Source organism: Colletotrichum navitas (assembly GCF_030913465.1).
Source record: "Colletotrichum navitas strain CBS 125086 chromosome Unknown LY79scaffold_3, whole genome shotgun sequence".
Classification (NCBI taxonomy): Eukaryota; Fungi; Ascomycota; class Sordariomycetes; order Glomerellales; family Glomerellaceae; genus Colletotrichum; species Colletotrichum navitas.
In genome coordinates this window covers 308,481-331,838 of record NW_026850549.1, presented here as the reverse complement: position 1 = coordinate 331,838, position 23,358 = coordinate 308,481, and the positions used below count along the sequence as shown (strand labels likewise).

General features: G+C 52.8%; 6 protein-coding genes across 6 annotated transcripts; all 6 read right to left on the bottom strand.

The window, feature by feature from the left end:
- Positions 1 to 2,151: 2,151 nt before the first annotated feature.
- Positions 2,152 to 3,313, bottom strand: LY79DRAFT_505587 (uncharacterized protein; the record flags this gene model as incomplete). The annotated part of the gene is made up of 3 exons (XM_060553637.1): positions 2,152 to 2,970; positions 3,038 to 3,084; positions 3,115 to 3,313. The coding sequence occupies 3 exons, from the start codon at positions 3,311 to 3,313 to the stop codon at positions 2,152 to 2,154; spliced, it is 1,065 nt and encodes a 354-aa protein (XP_060419602.1).
- Positions 3,314 to 5,255: 1,942 nt separating this feature from the next.
- On the bottom strand, positions 5,256 to 6,282 carry LY79DRAFT_505172 (pectate lyase; the record flags this gene model as incomplete). Its single annotated transcript, XM_060553589.1, has 2 exons — positions 5,256 to 5,428; positions 5,493 to 6,282. The coding sequence occupies 2 exons, from the start codon at positions 6,280 to 6,282 to the stop codon at positions 5,256 to 5,258; spliced, it is 963 nt and encodes a 320-aa protein (XP_060419601.1).
- A 2,556-nt stretch (positions 6,283 to 8,838) lies between these two features.
- LY79DRAFT_536450 (isoflavone reductase) lies at positions 8,839 to 10,056 on the bottom strand. Its single transcript, XM_060556599.1, has one exon. It carries the CDS (start codon positions 9,845 to 9,847, stop codon positions 8,909 to 8,911), a length of 939 nt encoding a protein of 312 aa, XP_060419600.1. The 5' UTR covers positions 9,848 to 10,056; the 3' UTR covers positions 8,839 to 8,908.
- Positions 10,057 to 10,402: 346 nt separating this feature from the next.
- On the bottom strand, positions 10,403 to 12,747 carry LY79DRAFT_203999 (uncharacterized protein). The gene has a single exon (XM_060551477.1). It carries the CDS (start codon positions 12,389 to 12,391, stop codon positions 10,412 to 10,414), a length of 1,980 nt encoding a protein of 659 aa, XP_060419599.1. The 5' UTR covers positions 12,392 to 12,747; the 3' UTR covers positions 10,403 to 10,411.
- Positions 12,748 to 14,718: 1,971 nt separating this feature from the next.
- On the bottom strand, positions 14,719 to 19,506 carry LY79DRAFT_597614 (ABC-2 type transporter; the record flags this gene model as incomplete). The annotated part of the gene is made up of 6 exons (XM_060561800.1): positions 14,719 to 15,341; positions 15,399 to 15,628; positions 15,682 to 15,915; positions 15,988 to 16,932; positions 16,989 to 18,518; positions 18,577 to 19,506. 6 exons carry the CDS (start codon positions 19,504 to 19,506, stop codon positions 14,918 to 14,920), a joined length of 4,293 nt encoding a protein of 1,430 aa, XP_060419598.1. The 3' UTR covers positions 14,719 to 14,917.
- Positions 19,507 to 20,834: 1,328 nt separating this feature from the next.
- LY79DRAFT_536442 (cytochrome P450) lies at positions 20,835 to 22,791 on the bottom strand. The gene is made up of 2 exons (XM_060556598.1): positions 21,147 to 22,791; positions 20,835 to 21,087 (listed from the first exon to the last, which is right to left on the bottom strand). Exons 1-2 carry the CDS (start codon positions 22,709 to 22,711, stop codon positions 21,075 to 21,077), a joined length of 1,578 nt encoding a protein of 525 aa, XP_060419597.1. The 5' UTR covers positions 22,712 to 22,791; the 3' UTR covers positions 20,835 to 21,074.
- Positions 22,792 to 23,358: the final 567 nt, after the last annotated feature.

Sequence of the window (23,358 nt, the reverse complement as noted above, 5' to 3'; positions counted from 1 at the left end):
TAAAACCTCGCCATTAACCTCATCGTTTAGAAAGGGACCCTCTAGATAGCGTTGACATGCTTGAGCACACCGTAGAATTCTTCTCGGCCGCACAACAGGCTATGGATTGTATGTTGGCATTTCGGTCTTGTGTTGTATTACTCCTCCACTAAGGATCCAAGAAACAGCAATTCTCTCACCTCCTTTGAGGACGCAGTCGGGGCCTCCAACTTGTCGGTGCTGTAAAGCGCCTTTCCTTTTCTGTCTCCAGAGTCAGCTGAGCAGCTCGGCCTTATTTCAGCGGGGATATGTGGCAATAAATCGAAATAGATATAAGGGGCAAACGTACAGACTTGGATATGACGGCCCAGCAGACTGCGATTTGCACGAGAAAGACACACAAGATGCGGAGATTCATATCGGGTAAGGGTTTTAGGTCAGATGCGTGCTTTCGAATATAATTAAACAGACTGAAGATGGCGTATGCTAGCAGAATCACCAATGATTTCACACTTCCGTGTTGACGTTCACCTGAGAGCTCGAAGAACTAGCATATTATCCGTGTTGGGGAAGATAAACCCCTTATATGCGCCCGTCAACTGCAATTTACCTAAAACTGTTTGGCTCTTCGATAGACTTTTTCTCCCTTGAGCTAGCGTCTGAGCTTTATAGACCCTATAGGTTCAAATCCTGTCAAGGCCAGGGACAGGCCGTAAATACCCCACCTAAAGGCATACGGCAACCACCTAGACTTTGGAGAGATGTACCCAATTAGAAGGTTAAAGAGTTGTGGCAGTATCCGCCCTAGGGGTTCTGAGTGCAGACCTTCGGGGGCTATAGAGGCTTCCGCTACCTGTGATCTGGGGGGTGTGTCACAAGAACCTTATGTATTTCCACCCTCTGTAATAGCCCTGTCAGGTGCTGTTGCACATGCTGTTTCATATTCACTTGCTTATATATAGGACCTCACTTTTATTACTTCTACTTACTTAGAATTAAGCCTTTTAGACCTGAATCCTCATATGCCCTGCTGTGTGCTCTAACTCGTGACAGATTCTGCTTTGTTGCAGTCTTAAACATTCTGTGGCTAGGTATCGTGGGTTGGGCTCGTTATTACTTCGGGCGGTAACACGATCGACCACTCTATTGGGTCGGCAAGTGAAACATGCCGTCTAGACCATTGTCAGCGACGTGGCGATGCCGTTTGATTCTGGTCAGTTTATGGGACGAAACTGTACAACCATATGTGACAATGAAGGGGCGGAGGTTTGATCGTCCAAATAAAAGCGCGGGATCTCACCTGTCATCATGAAGAACAGTCATCGCTGCGGGGTGGGCTTCAGACTAAAGAAATAAAGTTCACTATGCTTCAGCCTTTCATTTCTGTGAACCAGATACTCCAATTGAACACAATACAGGGGTTGAAATCTAACTTCCTGATTCAAAGTATACGGGCATTAAGGTTTCCGTTCAAGTTACACTACCGCTAGCCAGGAGACTATATCACGTTACAGCTCGAGGTAGCAAGTACCGATACATCCGAAACCTACCAACGCAGTAACAATTTCTATAAATAAAACACTTTAGGAATACCCTGAAAGCCCGGGTCATTATCGGAACTAGTTTTAAATAAAAGAACAAAAGCTGTACGCACCTCGCTTTGGAACCGCTGATAGTTCTTTTCGGCCGTTTCGTCCAAATCTTCTCCGCAAATTATACATCTCCAAGGCTAATCATGATGCCCCGAACTATTCGTGAGCGAGGGCTTTTCAGCTTGCATATGTTTCGACGCGCGAGCCTATAGCAGAGCCTGATTGTCAGTTAACAGGCCATACTAGGTAGACACTCGTATGTAAAATTGAACCGATTCGCGGTTGATAATGATACGCCTTTAAATTCTTCGGGAAACATTGACGTCAGATGACTTAAACAACGAGAAAAAAAAGAAGAAGAAAAGGCCCAAGGATCCACAAGGGATATGAGAACGCGGGTTTGGTGCGGAGATCAACTATTAATGAAGGCAATGAATTTCTCCTAATGAAGTATTTCGACAGATCAATTTGAAGTAGTGGTAAGTTATATTCGAGGAGATGAAACAATAACGCTAATCTTCGAATAAAAGTTAGCAAACATGATGGATTCCACTTAATGCCCCATCCGTGTATTATGAGACTAGACGAAAGGCTTCCACTGCTCTTCACACCAATCCCAGAACTTGGCAGCGTATCCTGTTCCACCCTCCGTTTCCAGCTTCATGGCATCCAGAAGATCTTTCCTCGGACAGTCTCCGTCAGTGCGAATGCGCCCCCAGGGGATGACATAAGCGCCGTTGTTCTCGAGCGATATCTCGGGCGAGAGCCCAGCGAACAACTCGGTGTAACCACCGTGCCTTGTCTCGTACAGGAAGAGAAAGTTGAGGATTTGCATGGCGAGAGCCGGGACCCCGGCATACGAGCCCGCTCTCACGTTGCCCGGGTTTTGGGTAACGCTGACGATGCCTTCGGCGCCATGGCGAGCTGCCATCTCCCGACCAAGCAGCCAATTTCCGGCCTTGGACTGGGCATAGTTGCGTATACGATCCACCGTGCCCTCGTCGAGTAGGCCAAAGTCGACGCCGTGGGTGGGGGAACGCGAGTCGGCAAGGAAGCTCGAGGTCCACACGACGCGGACCGAGCCCTTGGGAGCCTCCGCGACGGCGGCGCGAAGCTGTGGAAGCAGGAGGTGGGTGAAGAGCTGGGCGGCGATGCAGTGCATGCCAATCATAGACTCGAAGCCTTGCTCTGTTCTTGAACCCGCCGGCAGGATCAAAGCGCCCATGCCGGCGTTGTTCCAGAGCACATCGAGCTTGGACTCTTGTTGCGCAAAGGATGCGGCAGCCGACTTGACGACATCAAGATCGTTGAGGTCTAGATGGAGGAACTTGACAGCTCCTGGGTTCTTGAGGGTCGGGCCAGCGTTGGTGATCGTTTCGATTGCCTTCTCGGCTCGTTCCTAGCAAGGGGGGCGCAGATCGTCAGTCTCCGGGAATGAACGGGGAAGTGGGGGTCAGGCCGCCGACGACGGCAAGTTTCCGGCGGGAGTGGGGTATGTCTCGGCATCGCCAAGCTTCAGGAACGTTTAGATTGGTGAGATGACCACTCACCTTGGAGCGCGATGCCATGTAAATGGTGGCGCCTGTAGTGTAGAGGAGCTTGACTAGCTCGAAGCCGACGCCGGTGTTGCCACCCGTAACGATAAAGACACGACCATTCTGCGGCCTGACGTGTTCCTCCGTGAAAGATGGCTTGGGGGGATAGTGCTGCGTGCGCCAGTTACGAAATGTGACAAGTGACATGGTTTCGGTGGCTTGATACAAGGTATTTTGTACGTGAATGTGACTACAGGTATCAAGGAGCAAAACTCGAGAGGTCGAGAAGGATGAAGTGCTAGATAATGCCATGGCATTGTAGGGGAGGACGATGGCGGCTTTATATTTGCAGACATTTACATGACGTCCGACCTTCCCAGCAGACACAGGGCTGATTACTTCCCCTGACGCTTGAAGCTATCATATCCCGCTTGTTGAACCCCATTCGAATGCCCCCGAACTGGGCTAAAAGCGAGGAACAGTTGGTGGCGCCGATTCAGTATCCACAGTAATCTGATGTCAGACGGGGTGCACCTGCTGTTGTGCATTCACCTGCAGCTGGTCCTCTTCTCTCATTGGAGCTTAGAACGAGTCCGTGGTTTTGGGACTTGGAGGCAGGGGTGCTCGTTTGCAACTCCGCTCGTAGTTGAGTGGACATGCAGTTCGAGTATCGCGCAATGATCATCATCACCTTTTTGTTCAATGCGCCCCCCCGATCGCATGCCGTATTCATTCGGGCGCGAACAAGCGCTGTAGGTCTCTGGGAATTACAAATACATCAAGGTGAATGTGCTTGCTTATCGAGTGAGTATGGGTAACGGTGCAACGGGCTACCAGAGTGTGATTGGAAGTTGATAGGATATTAATGTTGAGGAACTACCACAACGTATTATGGATAGCTAGGCTTGCAGGCTCTCAGCGTGACTCAAGTTGCCCCCCCAACTTGAAAGTTTCTTCATCATGCGTTACAAAAAGAGGGACTCAGTGCTCCAGGATAAATGTAATAATACTTTACTATTTTATTCATTAGTAGGGGGCAGAAGAGCACCCACACTTTGGAAAAGGCAGGTTCTACCAACAGAATTATTCACTATCATTTTTCCGGCTTATCAAGACCGTCAAAGCAGTACCTCCGGGTCAACTATGACTTAAAAATAGTTCTTCAGTGAACCACTAGTTTGTAACAGTAGCCTATAATAGAATTCTGTGTTCAGAGATCGGGTGTCAGCTTTCAGTTCGGGTACTAAGAGACAACTAAATAAGACTAGCTACTGTAAAGGATAGTTGTCAACTACATCGCAGTAGTAAGGTTAAGGCGTAAGTCCGTTTTCTATATCAGTGTCTGCCGCGCCGCAACCTCAGCCAGCTAGTTCTAAGCTTACAGCATTGGCATACAGACATGTCTGAGGTGCAGATGCCCATGCCGATGTGTTTGGGGATATGGTTGTCCGGGATGAGGTTTTGGGCTGGGTTTATGACCAGTGACTAGTCATGTTGTCTATTGATAACATTACTACAACTGACCATTAGCCATTTCCGATAGCGGTATTAATTATTACAACGTTACTTGATCTCATTTAATAGTTCATGTCTGGGATTTCAACCTTAAAGTGCTACAAATCAATATAATCGAAACTAATGATGACAACGATGAGTGCACTCAGACACGTATTCGGTATTCACATTGAATATAATGGACTGTTCAGAGGAATGGTGCTATGAGTGGTGAGATCATGCCAAAAGGGTAAGGCACAGCAGACCGCTGTAGAGGAAACAACTCTGCAGCAAAAAGAGGAGTAGGGAGTCTTGAAGAAATCCAGGCTCACCCGCATAGTTATATTTATAATGAAAACCAAACCTAGATGCTGCTTGATGATAGGCGAGTGGACATTTCCAGAAGCCCATCTCCCCATCCAGTTTCACATACTAAAAGAAATCATATGGAGGCTGAAGTGACGAATGGGTAGTCGCGTTTAAATTGCCCATAATGAGATTTGGTTATATGGTTACCCACAAGGTAGTTTGTACACACGCACTATAACGATTGTACAGGTAGAGAACAATATCTACAGGTAAACAAGCCGGATTCTGAAGTAACATCCTACTCCGAGCAAGGTGCCAGAGCGGATTTTCGGTCGCAGTATCATCCTCAAGAGCTAATAACGTCGGAAGTTGAGTATTTGCAGGCCGTCGAGGGACCAGAACCAACCTCGGTGGGCTCTTTGCCGCTGTCGTTGCCCTTGAATTCTGTGCAGATATCGCTGACGCCCTTAGCTGTAACGCTCTTGATGATAGCAGTGTCACCGTAGTTGGAGTTGATGCCTTTGAGCACGATTGCGTTAATACACGATGAAGCATGTGAGGGTTCGATGTCGTGTTGACTTACCTGCAAGGAGCTTTCCAGAGGAGGCGTTGATGTTCTCCAAGATGACGTGACGCTCGAACATCGTCTTGCAGTTGCCGCAGCTGCGGTACAGCTTTCCAAAGGTCTTGACGGAGAAGCCGCTGACGGACAGGGTGCCGGCGCCGTTGTGCTGGAGAACCTTGTCCTCGGCTCCAAAGGCACCGCCAGAGGTGATGGTGGTGGTCTCGCCGGCCTCCTGTTTCTTGATGGTGAAAGCGTCTTCGCAGACGGCAGACCACCAGACGTTTTCGAGGGTGCAGCCACCGTTGCAGTGAACGCCCTCGATCTGGTTGGGGCCGATGATGACGTTGGAGAGCTTGGCGCCCTTCTCGAGGATGAAGACAGCGTCGGCGTCACCGCCTTCGGCCTGGCCGGTGCAGGAAACACCACGATCGAAAGCGACCATGCCACCGTCAAAGGATTTACCGGCGGCAATGGTCTGAGCGGCCTTCAGGACGGAGGTGCCGGAGGAGGCGGGGAGGCCACCGCCGGCAGCATGGGTCTGGAAGCCGCGAGTGCCGTTGCCAGGAAAGCCGGGGGCTGAGGTGATTATGGGACCAGGCCTACGCGTCTTGCCGGGCTTCGTCCTCTTGGGGCCCTTGGCAGATTTAGTCTTGCTAGGCTCCTCTGCGCGGGCCGCGTGGTGGAGGAAGTCGAAGTAGCCGCGCTCGGCATGCGCAACGGCGTGGTCTTGAACGGCGCCGTTGGCGGCGGGGGCGGCAGCGACGCCGAGCACAAGCGTGCCAAGAGCGATGGCGAACGAGTACTTCATTGCGGCTGTATGGTGTGTGTGTGTGTGTCTGGGAAAGAAAACGGCGAAATAGGAGAAGAAAAGGCTTATCTACCCAAGTGAATAATAAAATAGTTCAAGCCTGCTTGAAGGAGTGTGGTGAATAGCGAAGGCTGGTAAAGTGATAGAAAGGAGGCAATGAAATCAGACTAGAGACTCATGGCAGGTGTCTCTAAGCCAAGTTAACTTATATCAAGAGATCTCGGGGTGGATCAAATCATAGCCAGGTCCATAAAATCGCACTACGACTGTCGGGCCCTCCAACGCTATAGAGGATTTGGGAGTTGGTCTAGACCGGGGAACGAGATGTAAATGTTCCAATGCAGATGCTCCGGCTCCTCCTCCGCGACGGGTACAGGATTAATCAAGAGGCGACGCGGAGGAAATGAGAGTGTCGATGCAGGCTTTGAAGATCGCACTAAAGGCCCCAGCCCATCCTGGCTCCGTGAAGGGGGTTGACAAGATTTAGTCAACAGCGCCAACAGCGTGCATGGGTTCGGACGAGTTTCCTTCATCCAAGAGCCCTGCTCCATAGCAGACCGGAGTCAACTCCCGAGTTGGTGGTCCGTACGTGGATATATGACGGCAGGTCATTACCCAAACAGAGGCAAAGAGGGGCTCCGATGGAATCGGGCAGTTCGACTGGGAATCCCATGAAACTACCTGGCCAGGCCCGCCCTCCAATCCGGTATCTTTGGCCACGGAGCTTGAACACAGACAAAACCCATGTCTAAAATAAAGTGATCGACCACGTGGTGGATTCAAGGCGGCCTGGCAGTTCCCGCTGGGCCACTTGCCTATGAGCCAGTCAACAAGTTGGCGACCAATATTGTCCGTCATCATTCACATTCTACACCTGCACACGCCATTAAACTCATCCCACACACCGAGGTCTTGATATCCGGTCCACCCCCTGCCGGGATACAACCGGGGGCGCGCATCTTTATGTCGAACCGATGCCTTGTAGGACGTTTCGAAACAGTTGTGCCCAGCGCCAGGGGCCTCCGGCAAGTTGATGAGGCCAACCACGGCGGACTCAACCATCTGTGGTTCTCCACATAGCCCAGTTTTCCAAAGCGGCGCCAAGACCTTCTCAGACGGGGAAAACAACGTGATGCCTACCGGTATGTTCCCATATTGCTTTTGCCGCGTCGACTGGCGCGGTCGCGAGGGAAGCCCGAAAAAGGATTAGACCAGACCTTGGCGGAATGGACGTGTCAGCCAATCCACGGGGGTAAATCATATCGACGGAACAGTGATCTGGGCCCCTCACTGCTTGCCGCTCGTTTCCTGTTGATCGTTGCCCCTAGGCGCCGCATCACCTCAAATGTTAGCTAGCCGCTCTTGGTCGCAGTGCTCACGTCACATCAAGTCGGAGAATCGCTGGCTTCCTCAGCCCAGTCGCCTCAAAGCCGCTTCAGTTGAGTGTTCTCCGTCTGATGTCTCACTCTACTCCGGATCGTCCTTTTGAATGCGCCCTCAGTTTCTCCGGGGCGGGCCCCATTATAAACCGAAGATTCGGTAAATCATAACATAAAGCTTCGGTATCAGTGCGTTGGGGAACTATACATGACCACATATGCAACAGGGAATGTGCGTCTCAATTCCATACAGATAATACAGCCGCACACTAGGGTGGTGGCAGTCATTCTTAATATCGGGGAGCCGGGCCGGGATGGGTTTGAGCTGTAAAATCCGGGTAAGAATGAAGGAGAATTCAAAATTTCTCTCTTTACGTGGGTGTTCAACCACCTGTCAGTGCTGCTTTCATCGTCCATTCATCCTTCATCCATCTGTCGAAGCCTAGGCGAGCAGTGCGTCCACCGGGCCACCACCCGGAGCCCAGGCCCTCTTGTGGGCAATGGGTCATTTACCGGAGACCGGACGTGTCCCGGCTGCTTATGCGTCCGAATCGGAGCCAAAACAATTCCGTGTGCATAAGACAGGTACTCACACTTCGCCTGTCATTCCTCTGACACCCTAGTTTTCTTCTCAGCAAAACTCGGATTTATGCTGTTGGGGACATAGACGGAGGGCGGCATAACCGCCTTCTCACTGCGACATAGGTACGGGGTACTTGGCGTCCTTTTGTGTTGTCAGCAGGTCGGCTCCATCCAGTTTTGTGGGTTGTGGAATATTAATACCGAATCATTGTCATGTATGTTGATCATAGGAGGGCATGGCCCTGTCTAGGTGTCTTGGACATGCTGTGGTAGGATTCGCGATGCCCCTCCAAGAAGTTCTTGGGCCCTGCCACGGTTGATCTCACTCTTCACTTCTGTTGCCGACTGATATAGATATAATGACCTGATGCAATGGCTCTATTCAAATGGGTATACCTACGCTGAATGCGTTTCCATAGACATCAACTGCCACCGCCACTAGCACGCTTGGATAAATGCAGGCGATGGTCCTATTCCACCAAGAAGGCTACGGTCGCCTTGCAACTCCTACGCCCGAAGAGAAGCAGTGTCGTATCGCCTGCCAGTGCGCAAGCTACACAATAGGAATTGAAAATCTATAAGGCAATAGTAGTCCCTCTTGTTTTCCACTCTGCACATTGTTGTGTCACGTTTCCTAGAGCCTGCAACTAGAATACAGCCTCAATCTATGTCTTCAGCGTATCTGGGGTTTCCATCTTTCTGAGAAATGTCTCCAGATCCTGTAGCTCGATGCCCCGCTCACTATTCAAGGTCGCCTCACTTGGCCATGAGACGCCCTTTCCTGCGCCAAAGATGGCGCGGTACTTGTTCCAAGTGTCTGCCGGGTCCTTCTGGAGGTTTTCCTTCAGCCACTCCGTGTCCCAGTTTTCCCTGACGAACTTGATTTCCGGAAACCTCTGTTCAACCAAGTCCGCGACGCGTTTGTACGAGACTGTGTCTCCGGCGATATACACCACGTTCCGGCCATTTTCGGGGATACCGCGTGGGTCGTAGACAACTTCCGCGGTCATCTTGCCAATATCATCGGGGGTCGTGAGCGTAACCTCAATGTCCCATCCGCCCAGGGCCCGCAACCTCTTCTCTTCAAAGTCCACCACGCCAAAGTCCTCGACAAAGATAAACGTCATGAAAAGGCCCGTGCCGATGATGACCCATGCCACCTCTCTCTGCGCCCTCAGCGCGTCTCTGACATCAAGCATCTCGTCGAAGAGTACTTGCGGGCTCCCTCGCCCGATGATGTCGTAGTCGACGCCGAACTGCCAGGGAATAAAGCGCCGCACCTTTCCGAGCAGGACGGCTTCGCAGATACGTCTCTGTGTGCCTGTTGGCCCCACAAAGCCTGTACAGCTGACGACCGTGTCGTACTTTGCAAATGTGTCTGCGAGATCCTGAACAGAGTCGTTCGCGAGATCGCCTGCTTCGATGGATACGCATTGGGCTTTTAATCTGGCGATCAGTTCGACTTTTTCTGCGTCTGGCGAGTTGATTGTGGAAGGTCGGAGGAGAACAGAGACGGAGGAGTCTATTGGTCGTGAGGGGTGTGCCATGAGAGATCTGAGCACGGCCGTGCCCAGTTCACCAGCTCCGAGAACAAGGACCGCCATTTCGGTACGCTTGGTAGATGGTGTTGGTTACAGTGGTGGTTGTTAGAGGACGTCGCACGGATTATACGACATTGGCAGGGTCTTTGGCCTACTGAGCAACTGACATTGAATGAACACCGTTTTCATACAGCAGGACGAGTACGGTAGATAAGCAGTATCGCGCCAGTGTAGAATCGGATTGATAAACAGAGACCAGGCTTGGAACCCTCCACGGAGCGCCGCCGATCAGTCAGCGCCGACGATGCCGTGGCGTTAAATCCGACAATAGGACAGGGGGAGGAGGCGGTGCGGGGCTGAATGATCGGATGGACCTTCGGCGGGGTAAGGGAGAATACGGTAGTTCATACTTGCTTGGCTTCCGTGGTGTAACCATCGGCGAAGGAAGAAAAGCTGTCATTATATTATGGTAAAAGGCATTCATGTCGTTATATCCAGGCGTTCCCACCCTATGTACCCCAACTTCCCAACGACAAATGCCATGAGACACGCCCTCCCGAGCATCAAGCTCAACGCTGGATATCATCAGAAACATGCCGTCAACGTCTGATCTTCTTGTAGCTCCCCTCACGGCACCCATGGCCGACTTTCTTCTACGACACTCCTCTGCTGAATTACCAACTCCTCGTATGTGTCCGGAAGCCGGGGCCACTGAGGCTGCATCCACTCGTCGTCGGCGGGCACGGCGGGAAAGCCGCTCTTCAGCGTCAAGACGGCGTCCACGGTCTCGGTCGTCTCGTCGTCGTCGACTTCCGAGTCGGCCTCGTCGAGAGGCGTGTAGGACTGAAACGGCTCCTCGCGCCGGACGGCGTCGACGGCGTCCTTGATGACTTCTTCCCACCAGTCCACCTCGTCCCACGATTGACCCTCTTCGTGCTCTAGATCCAGCTCCTTGACTTGGACATGGTCCCGGGTCGCAGACTTGGGCACTGTTTTCTCGTCGTTGTTGTCGTCCGTGCCATCGTCCGCTTCTGATATCTCGGGCTGCGTAGCGCCCGGGGTTCTCCTGCCTGGCTGCATGGCGTGGACGGCCTCGATCGACAAGCCGGTGATGATGGAGACGGCCGTCTCGACGCCCCTCTTGACCGCGAGGGCGCTCAGGAGCAGCTTGAGCGCATGTTCCCAGCGGCCCTGCAGCATGAACATCTTACCCCTGCACCATTCGTATTTGATGAAATTCCGGTGCTGGCTCGGCCGGCCCCAATACTCCCTCTGCAGCTGGGAATACGCAATGAGCGCGTTTGCCTTGTCCTTTGCCAGCTCGTACAGGTACGCGAGGTACTTGAGTATGTTGCGGATCTGCGCCTCGTCCCTGAAGTCGTCGGATGCCGCTCGCTCGATCTCTAGGCACTTGCGGTACTCGTATGCCGCTTCTTCGTGGAGGCCGGCCTGGCGGAGCGTGTGGGCGAGGTTCAGCCGGGTCTCGAGAGTCTGCTCGACCACGCGTGCAACGTCGCTTGCCTCCCGGCGGCACATGTCGCGGAGAATGGAGATCGCCTCGTCCCATCTGCGCAGCGCTTTCAGGGCCGTGACGTGGTCTTCCATGTTTCTCAGCGTCACAGGGCTGCAGGGCCCGAAGCGTGCTTTGTGCTCGTCCAATACCCGCTGGAATCTCCGGCAGAGAGCGACAACCTCCTCGTATCTCTTCAGGCGAAGGCTCGTGAGTCTCGCCAGCTTCAGAGTCCATTCGCCGTTGGCGTAGTGCAGGAGGTCGGCTGCCAGATCCATGTTGCCGATCTCCACCCGGGCTTCCCTATCCCTGCCGCGCTCAGACAGGCACATTGCAATATTATAGTCAATGGCGGCCTTCTCCTCATGACCAAAGACGGGGACTTCCTCGTTCCAATCCCGCGCGATTCGATAAGCCATCTCGGCCTCCTCGTACTTATCCTGGTTGACCAGCATGCTCGCCAGGTCACGCTGGGCTTCGATGGTCGTTACGTGGCGCTTGCCCCTCCTCTTAACCAGCGTCGGCACGAGCTCGCGGAGCAGCTTTTCCCCCTCGGCCCAGCGACTCGTGTAATAGTAAATCTCGCCAAGCTCGACCATGGAATGCACGCAAAAGTCACGCCAAGAACCGGTGAAGAGCGTCCAGCGGAAGGACTTGCCCGGTCGCTCACGGCTTTGACGGAGCAGGCGCTCAGCCAGGTGGGCCAACTCTTCGGCCTCGGCAATGTCGCCTAGATCCTCACGGCGCACGAGGGTGTCGCCGAGCAGCAGGACGGCGCGCATCAGGTAAAAGGTCTGGTCCTCGCTCGTCGGAAGACCCTCGAGGAGCAGTTTGGCCATCCGGAGATGGTGCTGGGCGGCGATCCAGTTCTCCGGGGTTTGGTTGCGATAGGCGTGGCCGACGCTCAACAAGGCCAGGCCCTCGGTCAAGGTCCCCAGGCCCTGCGACTGCTGCAGGGCGATGCCCCCGAGCCTCAGGGCCATGCGCCATTTCCCGCGGACTTTGAGGATCTCTGAGATGCCCAGGAGAGTGAGAATCGAGGCCTTGTCGGTGTTGCGGCTCACCGCCCTCCATCGCGTGGCCTTGATCGGGCGCATGGCGGATGGCTGGGCTGGCTCACCGCGTCGGGGTTGCGTGGTGGGGAAATCGCCCCGGAGGACTCGGCGGTCGCTCTCGTGGTCGCCGTTGTCGTTCCCGTCGTCGCTGCGTTTGTATAAGAGACTGGCAGAAAACCGGTGGCTTCTCAGCCAAGGAAAAAAACGTCGTACACGAACGCCCGACCGGTGAGGAATGCGACCGTTCAGACGAGAGGAGGGCAAAAGTGAGATGTTGGTGAGTCGAATTTTTGATCAGCGACGGGCGAGTTGGGCGAGCCTCGACCAGTAGCCGTTCTCCCTGAGAAGCCACGTCCGGCCACAGACTTTGGAGCTATGGCTGCAAAGTCGCGCGACGGGGAGAGTGGATGAATAAAGGAGGGCAAGGGAGGGAGGTGAAGGAGGCGAACTAGCCCGCCCGCAAGTCACGCAGAGCACCCCTCCGTCCAGCCACCACGTCTGAGCTAGGTACCTAGTGACGGATGTGATGGCGAGCTTCAAAAGGTTATCGGTCTTGGTAGGTAGGTAGGTAGAGAATAAACAGGAGGGTAAGAGAAAGACATCAGGTTCGCTTGCTGCTGCGGCTTGCTCAAAGCCTGAACAGAATGGCGAGCGACATCCCCTTGGCCTTTTTACCTTCGGCCTTCATTTGGGCTCGCAGGCTTTGGGAAACTCTGGGAGGAGAGAGTAAGAGAGAGAGTAAGAGAGAGAGAGAGGGAGAGGGAATATTGTACCGATAAGGTACGGGATGGGGCCGAAGAGGCTGGACCGACCATGTGTGCATATGCGCCATGTGACCATTCAGACCGAAGCACTTATTCCGCAGACCAAGGACATGCCCTTGGACGGACGTGCTTCAGACCAAAGCTATCTAACGCCCAATCACTGAAAACTAGACCATGCGGTAAGACCGGCTGCTGAGGGGATGCCGTGCGGAGGTCTGGGCCGGCGTGGTACCCCGATTGTTGTGCGAAGGGGGGGGGGGGGGGGGGGGGGAATGCAAATGGAGAACATAGCTTTCAAGAGGCGAGCGGGAAGCCTCCGGAAAGGGATCAGCGCTTGACAAGAGGTATCAATAAAAGAGCCTTTATGGCCATGATCAGGGACAGGATTGGGCAAGACATGCCTGACATGGACAAGGTTGGGAGAGACAACCTTGGTGGTGGCGGGAAGAAATGCTTTTGGGACTTCTAGACCAAACATGGCCTCCCCGAGCACCAAAACATTTCAACATTCTTTTACACTAGGTATTCTCCCTTCCTAGCCCCATCCAGCTGTAATATTATCTAAGCACGTTGCAAATCCAGGGGTGTAACAAACTGCGCTATGAGAAGAAGCCCAGACGCACCGTGCCATCCCCCCCCCCCCCCCCCCAACAGTATCGTCTTCGCGCTTTTCCCTCACTCCCTGCAGTGTTCCTAAGAGGATCCTTGCGACGAGCCGTGGGCAATAGCGTTGCAGCACAGTTACATGGGATGCTATTCCATCAGCATGACAAAACAAATGTCAGAAAAAGGAAGCAGACGTCTGTACCGCACGCACACTTGCTTGTTATTATTGAATGTACACAACGGAGTGTGCAGCGGATGCACATCGGGATCCCCAGTCCGACTGGCCTACGTAACGGACCTTAGAGCAAAATCTGAAACAGTCCATCAGCGGGCCCTTGATGGCGGCGCTGAGACTGAGCGCATTCCCGATCCAACCCCTGGGAGCTGCTTACTTCCTTCTTCCCTCTTCCCCCAGACCTCACTAAAGCGCTTATGCGCAGAGAAGTCGACATGTTTTATGACGGTGGCATACGTACTCGGTGTCCTACGATGCTCTGGTTTCCCCTTGACTTAGAAGAAAGGGTATGACGTACAGTCCGTATACTGGCGTGACACCCAACACACGCCACTGTGCCCTACCTACACTATGATCTCCTTTTCCGATTATTGCCCTGTAAGGCCTGTAAGGGGACGTAGAATTCCCGACAGCCGTCGACTGGTTTCTGTATGACCAGTAACATTGTCCGATCTTACCTTATCGTTTGGCTGAAACACGAAATAAGAAACGAAAACACCCAGCCACAGTTTGCACCTCTGCTGCAATCGGCAAGCTTCGGGGGGGGGCTCTGGGTTCTAACCATCCATTTTGTTGATGCCTTGTGATAGTTGCCAGGTGGTGGTCTTACTCGTTTCTGCCAAAATGATGGACGACTGTAGTGGGGGCCGCGGAATTGACTACCACTAACGACGTGAGTCAACCATTTTGAGCCTAAAGGTTGGTTGGTTGGTGGTCGGTATTCTCCCTGGCGACTTTTTTTCCCCCGAGGGCTCCGATGACCGTGCAGAATGAATCGCTGGCCTATTGTTACTTTACAGAATCGAAGGCGTATATTACAAGATGGACTCTACCGTGAATGTGACCATAATCTATGAAGCCAACGAAAGGTGAATGAGACCAGCATCAACCACCTGCGGTCACTTGCAGCTACAAGGCATTATTCTCATACACAACAACAACAACAACCAAACATCGAGACCTCTATGCCTTGTTTAGCTTGCTCTTCTTTGGCATACGCGCTAGCCAGTATATCAGGACTGCCATGCCTATATTGAAAATTGTGTACACCCACAGGAAGCCAAAGTCCCTCCAACGGTTGCCAAATTTGACTTCGATAGCGCTCAGGAAGGCATTGGTGGTGGCCAGGGCGCAGTACTGACAGTTGGCACCATTGCCTGCGTTTGGGTCTGATAGATAGCCTCCGGCGACGGAGATGTAATCAGACAAGTATTGCCCGCACGTCTGGTTACTTGGGGCGGTGAAGACGACGTATTCGTTTGCAGCACAATGTACTGCAGCGTTGGCTAACGACGTGCCCAGGAAGCCTTCCGCCACATATGTGAATGGGTTTACCCGGTACATGAAGATCCAGAATCTCGGAAGATCCCTTGGACCAGCAATGATACTAGCCGACGTTAGCCTTGCCGCCCGATTTTTTTTCGGGTTCGACAACGAGACTTACCCGCAGAACAAGAACATCATGATTGAGAAGAGGTTGACGATGCCGCCTGCAATTTCGACGCTCGGCAGACCGGCGATCACCATTTGGGCGAAAGTGCCGGTGAAGATGAAGAACATCCAAACATGGAGGAGCATGGCAACGCCACGGGAACCAACATCGTTCATGGGGTACGCGTTCCGGTACAACCCGATCGGGTAGTACCAGCAGATGAAGCAGAAAACTCCGATGACCTGAGTTGGTGTCAGCCGCGATCGTCTCCCACCACTGGCAAAGCGACACTCACCGAGTTCCAGGCCATCTCGACAATGATGTTGGCGAACAGGAACGCCGTCCACGAATATGCCTTCGAAGGTCTCTCGCGGGCCTCGTACATGGTGCGTTGAGACACGAAAACGGGCATCAACTGTTGCCCAATCTGGCCGAACATGGTTACAAAGATAAAAACACCAAAAGCCTGGTTCTGCAGGCCGCGTTGAGTGTTTTTGGCATTCAAAAAAGAGAGCCCAATAAACAATGCCTGTTTCCGGTCAGCCGAGCCCCAAAATGGAGGACACTTGGGAGGGGGGGGGGGGGGGGGGGGGGGGCCTACGACGCCAACAGACAAGGTCGCCTTGGAGTAGATGTATGAAGGGCTGCGCCAGTATTGTTGAAACACGCGTGTCGTGACCTCTTCGAACTGAGTTATGTAATCGGCGGCGAACTCCTTGTAACTGGATGCATCTGGTTTGCTGGCTGGTGCAGACTCGGCCGAGGTGCCTGCCCTCAGTCTGGCCAACTCGTCCTGGACCGATTGATACTCGGGCGTCTGACGCCAAACGGCGGGCCAGTCGATATCCGTATGGGCTCCGGGAGCGGCACCAATGACTTCCAGCATATACTCGGCAGGGTTGGCCCCAGGCGGACAATCGGGACCTCCATTGCGGACGAAATAGTCAACCAAGGTTTGCGAATTCCTGCCGATTTCGCCAAAATACACCGTGCGGCCTCCGCGGGCGAGAAGAAGGAGTCGGTCGAACCGCTGAAATAACATTGCCGAGGGCTGGTGGATGGTGCACAAGATGGCCTGGCCGCTCTTGGTCAGCTTCTCCATGAGGTCGCAGATGGACCACGACGTCTGGCTGTCGAGGCCAGAAGTAGGTTCGTCGAGGAACAGTAAGAGCTGGGGACGAGCCGCGAGCTCTACGCCGATGGTGAGTCTCTTCCTTTGCTCAACGTTCAAACCTTCGCCCGGCACGCCAATGACGGCGTCGGAATATTCCCCCATCTCCAAGAGGTGGATCACAGTATCCACGTACTCGAGTTTTTCCTTTCTGGTATAATGCGCCGGCTGCCGAAGCATAGCGCTGAAGTTGAGCGCCTCACGAACGGTCGAGGTGGGAAGGTGAAGATCTTGCTGCTGAGCGTAGCCCGTCTTGCGCTGGAAGGACTCGTCGCGGGGCTGTCCATTCACAAGCATCTCGCCGGATACGACGCCCATTGTCACACGTGTGGCGAGAACATCCAGCAAGGTTGTCTTGCCCGCTCCGGAAACACCCTGTTTCGCGTGAGCAAAAACCCTTCCAAATTTGTGTAGTAATACTCCCGACTTACCATGAGTGCAGTGAGAGTGCCAGGCTTGACCCAGCCACTCACCTCGTCCAAGATACGCCGAGGCTCGCCCTTGATCTTGATGTCATAACAAACATCTTTCCAGTGAAAGACGGACGCCTGCTCCTCTATGCCGCTAACATTTCCATTGTTGTCGCTACTTGTCTGCTGGGGGTTGCTGGCAGAATCGCTCTCGACATCGCCAGTCCATTGCTTCCGAAATCGTCTCATAGCCTTGCGGCTGAAGACCAAGACCTCGCCCTTTGATCGCTCGGATGAGATGTACTCTGTAGCACATAAATGCAGTGCCATGAAGAATATCATCCAAGCGATCAGGATACCGAAGTTCCTCCATCGGTGCGAATTCTCGAAGTTGTATAATGTAAGAAGATAGTCTGTGCCCCGAACGAAGTCTTGGCCAAGGACAGATGCGGGCGAGGAGCAGGCTCGTTGATTCGAGGCCACCGAGTTATAGTTAGGACCCTGAGGGATAAAAGTCGAGCACGGGAAGTCGCGCCCAACAAACTCGTTCACCAGAACACTCTCAAGCCCATAAAAGGCCGGGTTTATCCACCTGAGCCAAGAAAGCCAAACTTGCATGTACTGCGGCGGGAGTGCAAAGCCCGCGTAGAGTGATATAATGAAGAGGACGAGCGAGCCTGGGGCCAGTGCCTGAGTGATGGACCTTGCAGCTGATCCAATCAGACGGAACATCATTGACATGACCAATACCATTGTGAACGAGATGAGTAGAAAGAAAAAGAACGGCCCGGGTTCTCGCCGAAGATTGCCCATGAAGTAATAGATCGTATTGATACATATGGCGTTGACGATCTTGTAGGGCATATCCACTATCATGGACGAGAGGGCCTCGGCGCTAGGATGGTACAAGGCGTACCGGGAGTGCTTCTCGACTATTGTACGCTTCGCATATAATAGCATGATCTCTAGAATACTACTAAAGGCGTTGGTGAGGATGATGAAGAAGAGCAGGATAGCTCGGCGATTCATGCTTGACGTGCCTGGAGGCAGATTGTAGAAGATGCTGCTGGTGATCAAGGCCACAGCGACGTTCGTCATCATCATAGACACCGGGACACTAGGGTCGCCTTTGAGCATCACCCAGTTACGCCACAGGGTCAGACGCATCTGTTCCATGTACGAGAGCGTAAAGGGAGACCTCGCGCGCTGGAATTTGGACTGGTCAATCCTCCGGGATTCGAGAAACTTTTCGTGGTGCTCTCCGTGGAACGGGTGGCGGTGGAGATAGTCGTCGACGTCTTCCATAAGACGCGCGCGGCATTCGCTCGCCTTCCACGCCTGAGCGAATTCTTCCGGACTTCTCGGCGTCCTGCCCTCCCATCCGGGCCGGATGACGCGCTCTTTATGGCTGGTCATCGAGGTCAGAAAGTCGGCTGTTGTCTGCTGCTCGGGACAGACGAATCCCAGCTCTTCAAAGTACGCCTTTGCGTCGCCGGTTTTGCCGAAGAAAATCTGCCTGCCTTTGTACAGGACCAGAACTTTGTCAAAGATCTTGCCAATGTTAGTTTCAGGACCTCGGGGATTTGGGCGTGCTGATGGGATCATTTACATCGTATGCATCCTGGGAAGCTTGGTATATAGCGACGCACGAGGTCGAGCCCATGACGTCGGCCTGCGTCCGTAATGTTCGGCAGAACTCGAGGGCGTTGGCGCTGTCGAGGCCCCTCGTGCTGTTGTCCCAACACTGCAACGGCGAGTTACTCAACGCAGCCTCCGCGATAGTGACTCTCTTTCTCTCGCCACCGCTCACGCCGCGGACGAAGTCATCGCCAACGCGCGTGTTTTTTGTGTGAGATATGCCGAATATGGCCATGATCACATCTCGGATATGCTCGGCGTACTCTCGTTTCGACAGGCCCACTGGGATGTTCTTGGGGCACCGGGCGCGCGCGGCGAAATACAAGGTGTCCCCCACGCTCAGTTGCGGAAAGTGGTTATCAACTTCGGCGGTGTATATCGCCTCGCCCCTGAACGCCGTGCGCATGGCCTTTGGGTGGATGCCCTGGTAATTGATCGTTGCGTCGTCGTTGATGTAGAAGCCATGCGTATCGCCGGCCACCGTCTTTAGAAATGTCGAACACCCGGAGCCAGGCGGACCTAGCACAGCCAGCAGCTCGCTGCTGTGAATAACACCCTCTAGATCGTGAAGGATATCAATCCGCTGGTCTCTCCTTCCCAGAAGCTTCTTCACCCCGGCTGAGAGCCCAAGGAAGACGTTGCTCACGCTTTTCTGGTAATCGGTGGATGAGCCATAACCAAAAATGCTGAGGTTTTTGAATGCGATGCCAGTCGTCTTGGGGGGGTTGCCTTCGGAAGCATCGATACGACTATTATAAAAAGCCCTCGCCCATTCTCTGGCGTCGAATGCATCGCTATTGGGATCCAATGGGCCTCCGGCAGCGACTGGGAACAAGGCGTCGGGGGCAGGGAGGGATTGCGTAGTGAAACTGCGGGCGAGCTGCGAGACCTCATCGTTCATTATTGGCGCTGTCTGAGCAGCATCTTCATGCTTCTTGCATGTGCATACTGTTGCCGTGGCCCTGCTGGTCGAGATAGATTCAAAGTTGGTTGCGACTCCTTATTGTCGGTTATTATCCAGAGGGGCGGACTTGGGGAAACAATAGGAACAATGCCGCCAACTTGAATGTCTCAACCCAGAACTACATCAGTCTAATCCTTTGATTTGGTATCTGGACGGTGGCGCCGGGTGATGGCCAGACCTTAAGAGAGATGAAAGCAACGTCAATACCGACTTTCTCTAGCTCCTAGCTATGACCAAACCACGGTTTTCTAGGGAGCGCTTGGACTTGACGAGTGTGCGCAAGAACAGCTTCCTTTCTCGCTTGTCTGCTATTACTAGACAGCACAGAGAGGGTCGTCGGATACCTATACGTTTCTCGTACCCGCTTTCTCGTCCAAATAAACCGCTGACGATGTTACGCCTCAGAAATCTGAAATCTTGGCTTGGGCAATCGCATCGCCTTGATTCATAGTTATTACTAGATGGATCCCATTCGCAGAGGTCTGTGCTACTATCTGGCAGGTGAAATTCTGAGGCCACATGATCACTCTTGTCATACCACATGGCCGCTTTGATGGTTGCTTAGACAGAGAAGAATATCAAGTATCAAAAACGGACGAACGGCGGAGGGTCATGGCTGCAAAATGAAGAAAAGTTAGAATAATCGTATGTGCAACCCTGAAACGCGTGGATTCTATTCGGTGTTCTCAGGATCCCTCACCGAGTGGTCTGCGACCTCCGGTCGGCGCGTCCATGGAGATCTGCGTCACCGGTGACATGGGCTCCTTCATCATTTAGCCTACATCTGTTTGAAGACCTGGTAGTTAGAAGGAAATTGGTCTAGATTACTCAAGTTCATGAGATGTTGAGCTTCTACGAGAAGACATGTCAATGCCGGCGTGGTCCGCGTGTACTGTTCTTTCCCATCCTTCCTCTTCCTCCAATTCAATGACCCTATACGTTTCTCCATTGTCTTAGAAAAGTGCCTGTTTAGGAAAAAGTTGCCTGGCCAAACCCAATCAGACCGTCTGAGCCCGCTTTGGGTGAGTACCCTACAGACGCATACATGACTTCTTCGTCCGCCTGTCTTCACAGACTCCATGCCTATGTTAGGATTACTATTTTTGACGTCTGAATCGGTGCACGTATTCTATGGAAACAGTTTAAAAACTGCAAGGGCAGAAACGTCAGCCGGTTCCGGCTTCTGTTAGCCATTTTTAAGCCATCGCTGGTTCTGGTTTCAGGTTCAGAGCAGTAGCGTCATGTCGCAATGTGATGGGTATAAAGCTCGTGGTGTTACCGAGTAGATCTAAGCTTAACGGTCCAACCGAAATGTGGCTTGGGCCCCAACAGATGGACTCTCGTAGGTGTCAGCTTGCCTTTACGAATGCGAGAAAACAAACAGCAGCGACCGACCAACGAAATATTTGCAGTGTTCATTATCTACATCTATAAAGTAACGTGCCATATCCTCCAAATTATCGTTACGAAAAGTAGGCTGAGTCAACCACCAGTCAAATGGCTTGTCAAAGTTGGCGTCCATTTAGAGAAGTTGTTATTAGTTGTATTATGCGATTCCCGTATAATCCAGTACTCACAGCAATGGATCTTCTTTGAGTGCCTGACCATACGCTCGTTCTATCAAATTTACTCGTTCAGGACTCCTTGATTGAAGATCGAACTCGAACGCTTTTGGTTGAACGTTGAACCCCTCAACAAAATCGTATAATGGAGGTATGATGTCTTCACCTTTGCCGTCTTTGGCCCTCGAAATGTTGCAACCCCAGGCAAGCATTGCAACCTTGAGATTCAGACTCCGTTCAGCGATGTTGATGCCTTGGCAAATCCTACGACCGTGGCCAAAAGCAGAAAACTGCTGCAAATTGGGATAAACGCTGAGAGGTTCCTTGTACGTAGGGTACTTGGGATCCAGCCAGCGGTCAGGGTTGAAGAGTTCGGGCTCTGGGTACTGCTCTGGATCCCGCTGGATCGCCCACTGCACGGCATGCACGATCGTGCCCTTCTTCAAGAAATACCCCTGATACGTGTCGTCCTCTGTAAGCCGATGTGGGAAACCCCCGGCCGTGATCGGATAGTATCGCAGCGTCTCCTTAACGCATGCTCTGACTAGCGGAAGTTGCGATATATCGCTGAAAGTAGGCAGTCTGTCAGGCCCGGCTACGGAATCGACCTCCCTCTGAAGCTTTTCGAACCATCCCGGGTTGCGCACCATGCAGAGTATAAACGCCGCAAGCGCTGACCCGGAAGTTGTCGCTGCTGCTTGGAAGACCGACCCTAGCATCCAATTCGCCTCGCGTCGCGTCAGCCCCCACTGCTCTTTGGTATCTTTCCAAGTCCTCGCCCAAGACGGTGATTTACTTCGGTCGATGAGATCGTGGAAAAAGTCTTCGTCGCGGCGTCTCCGGGCTCTGAGATACTTCTTCCAGGGTGCAAGCCACTCCGGCAGATACATAAGCGATGGGAATAGATCAACCAAGTATGCTCCCGGCGAGCCCACACGTTCGAGCTCGTGGACAATGTCGAGAATCATCTTAGCGTCACGGTCATGGCCGGTCTCGAGACGTAGACCGTAGATGATTCTCAAACCTATTCCAACACTGAAGCGCTCAAATAGAGATTCATAGTCTTCCGGGTTTCGAATGAGATCTCGTAGCAACCTCACGGCCTCGATGCTTTGTTCGGTTTCATACAACGGCGCGACAGGCGACATGGTGACCTGGTGCAGGAACCTGCGATACTTCCGCCATCTCTCATCGTACGGGAGCAGCAAGAGCATGTGGCCATCGGTCAGGAGATGAGACGAAGCCGGCGCATAATGTCGATCACTATACAGATTGCCGCGCTGGCGTAAAAGGTCGTTGGCGATGGTCTCGGTACCGAGGAGGACGTGTTCTTGTCCCGGCAGAGAAAGGCGGACGATTGGGCCGTGCTGCTTGATAAGCTTGTGGAATGCGAACCAAGAATGCGCCGGTGGGATTGAGAGTAGATTCCCAATGAGGGGTTGGGGTTTAGGACCTGGCGGAAGAGTAGTCCCCGGCGGAAGATGCGGCTGCTTAGGACGTAGGACGGCGTAGATGAGGGCAAGCAGGATCGCCGCCCCAGCCGCCAGATACGGGTTGACGACACTTCGAAAGGGGAACATTGTGCCTAGTGGGGCAGACCTGTCGATGATGGCGGCGAAGGGTCTAAGACATGCAGGCACAATGTCGTGATTGATGTATTATTGGGCCTGAAGAATTCTTTAATGCTCGGCATTTCTATGTCTGTTAAAGCCCCGCTCGTTTCCGTCAAGTATTGACCAATTGAATGGAGTGTTTTCAATGTCTAACCAAGAGAAGCAATTTGTGGCCCCTAGCCCCTTATCTTGCTATGGCACGAGTCATGTCCGTTTCTTTAGCACGCTTTGGGGCTCTTTGTTCATTTGTGATGAACCGCAGCGTCTAAACGTTTATGAAGAGAAGTAGTTGATTTTCCTAAGTCTACATACGAGAGAAATATCGCCTAGAAATACTCTTCCTAATGTGGGTCTTATCGGTTGTAGACGCCACTTCGTGGCGTCTCTAACTGGTACCAGCCACACGAAGCTGTCCCAGCTTCACGACATCATTTGATTAGCTGCCCTTCACTGCAAGTTCTTACACAATAATGATGTCTACGCTGGCATACGAAAAGTGTTCGAGTTGAGGACTTGAAGGTATCTTTCTGCGACCAAGAAAAGGTCCTGCTCCGAGCCTTTCTTCCAGTTCCATGTAGATAACTAGCCTTCAACCGAAGCCTACAAGCGGGTGC

Excerpts from the sequence above, each read along its gene's own strand:
- LY79DRAFT_536450 (XM_060556599.1), bottom strand. The coding sequence starts at position 9,847 with ATGGCGGTCCTTGTTCTCGGAGCTGGTGAACTGGGCACGGCCGTGCTC.
- LY79DRAFT_203999 (XM_060551477.1), bottom strand. The coding sequence starts at position 12,391 with ATGCGCCCGATCAAGGCCACGCGATGGAGGGCGGTGAGCCGCAACACC.
- LY79DRAFT_536442 (XM_060556598.1), bottom strand. The coding sequence starts at position 22,711 with ATGTTCCCCTTTCGAAGTGTCGTCAACCCGTATCTGGCGGCTGGGGCG.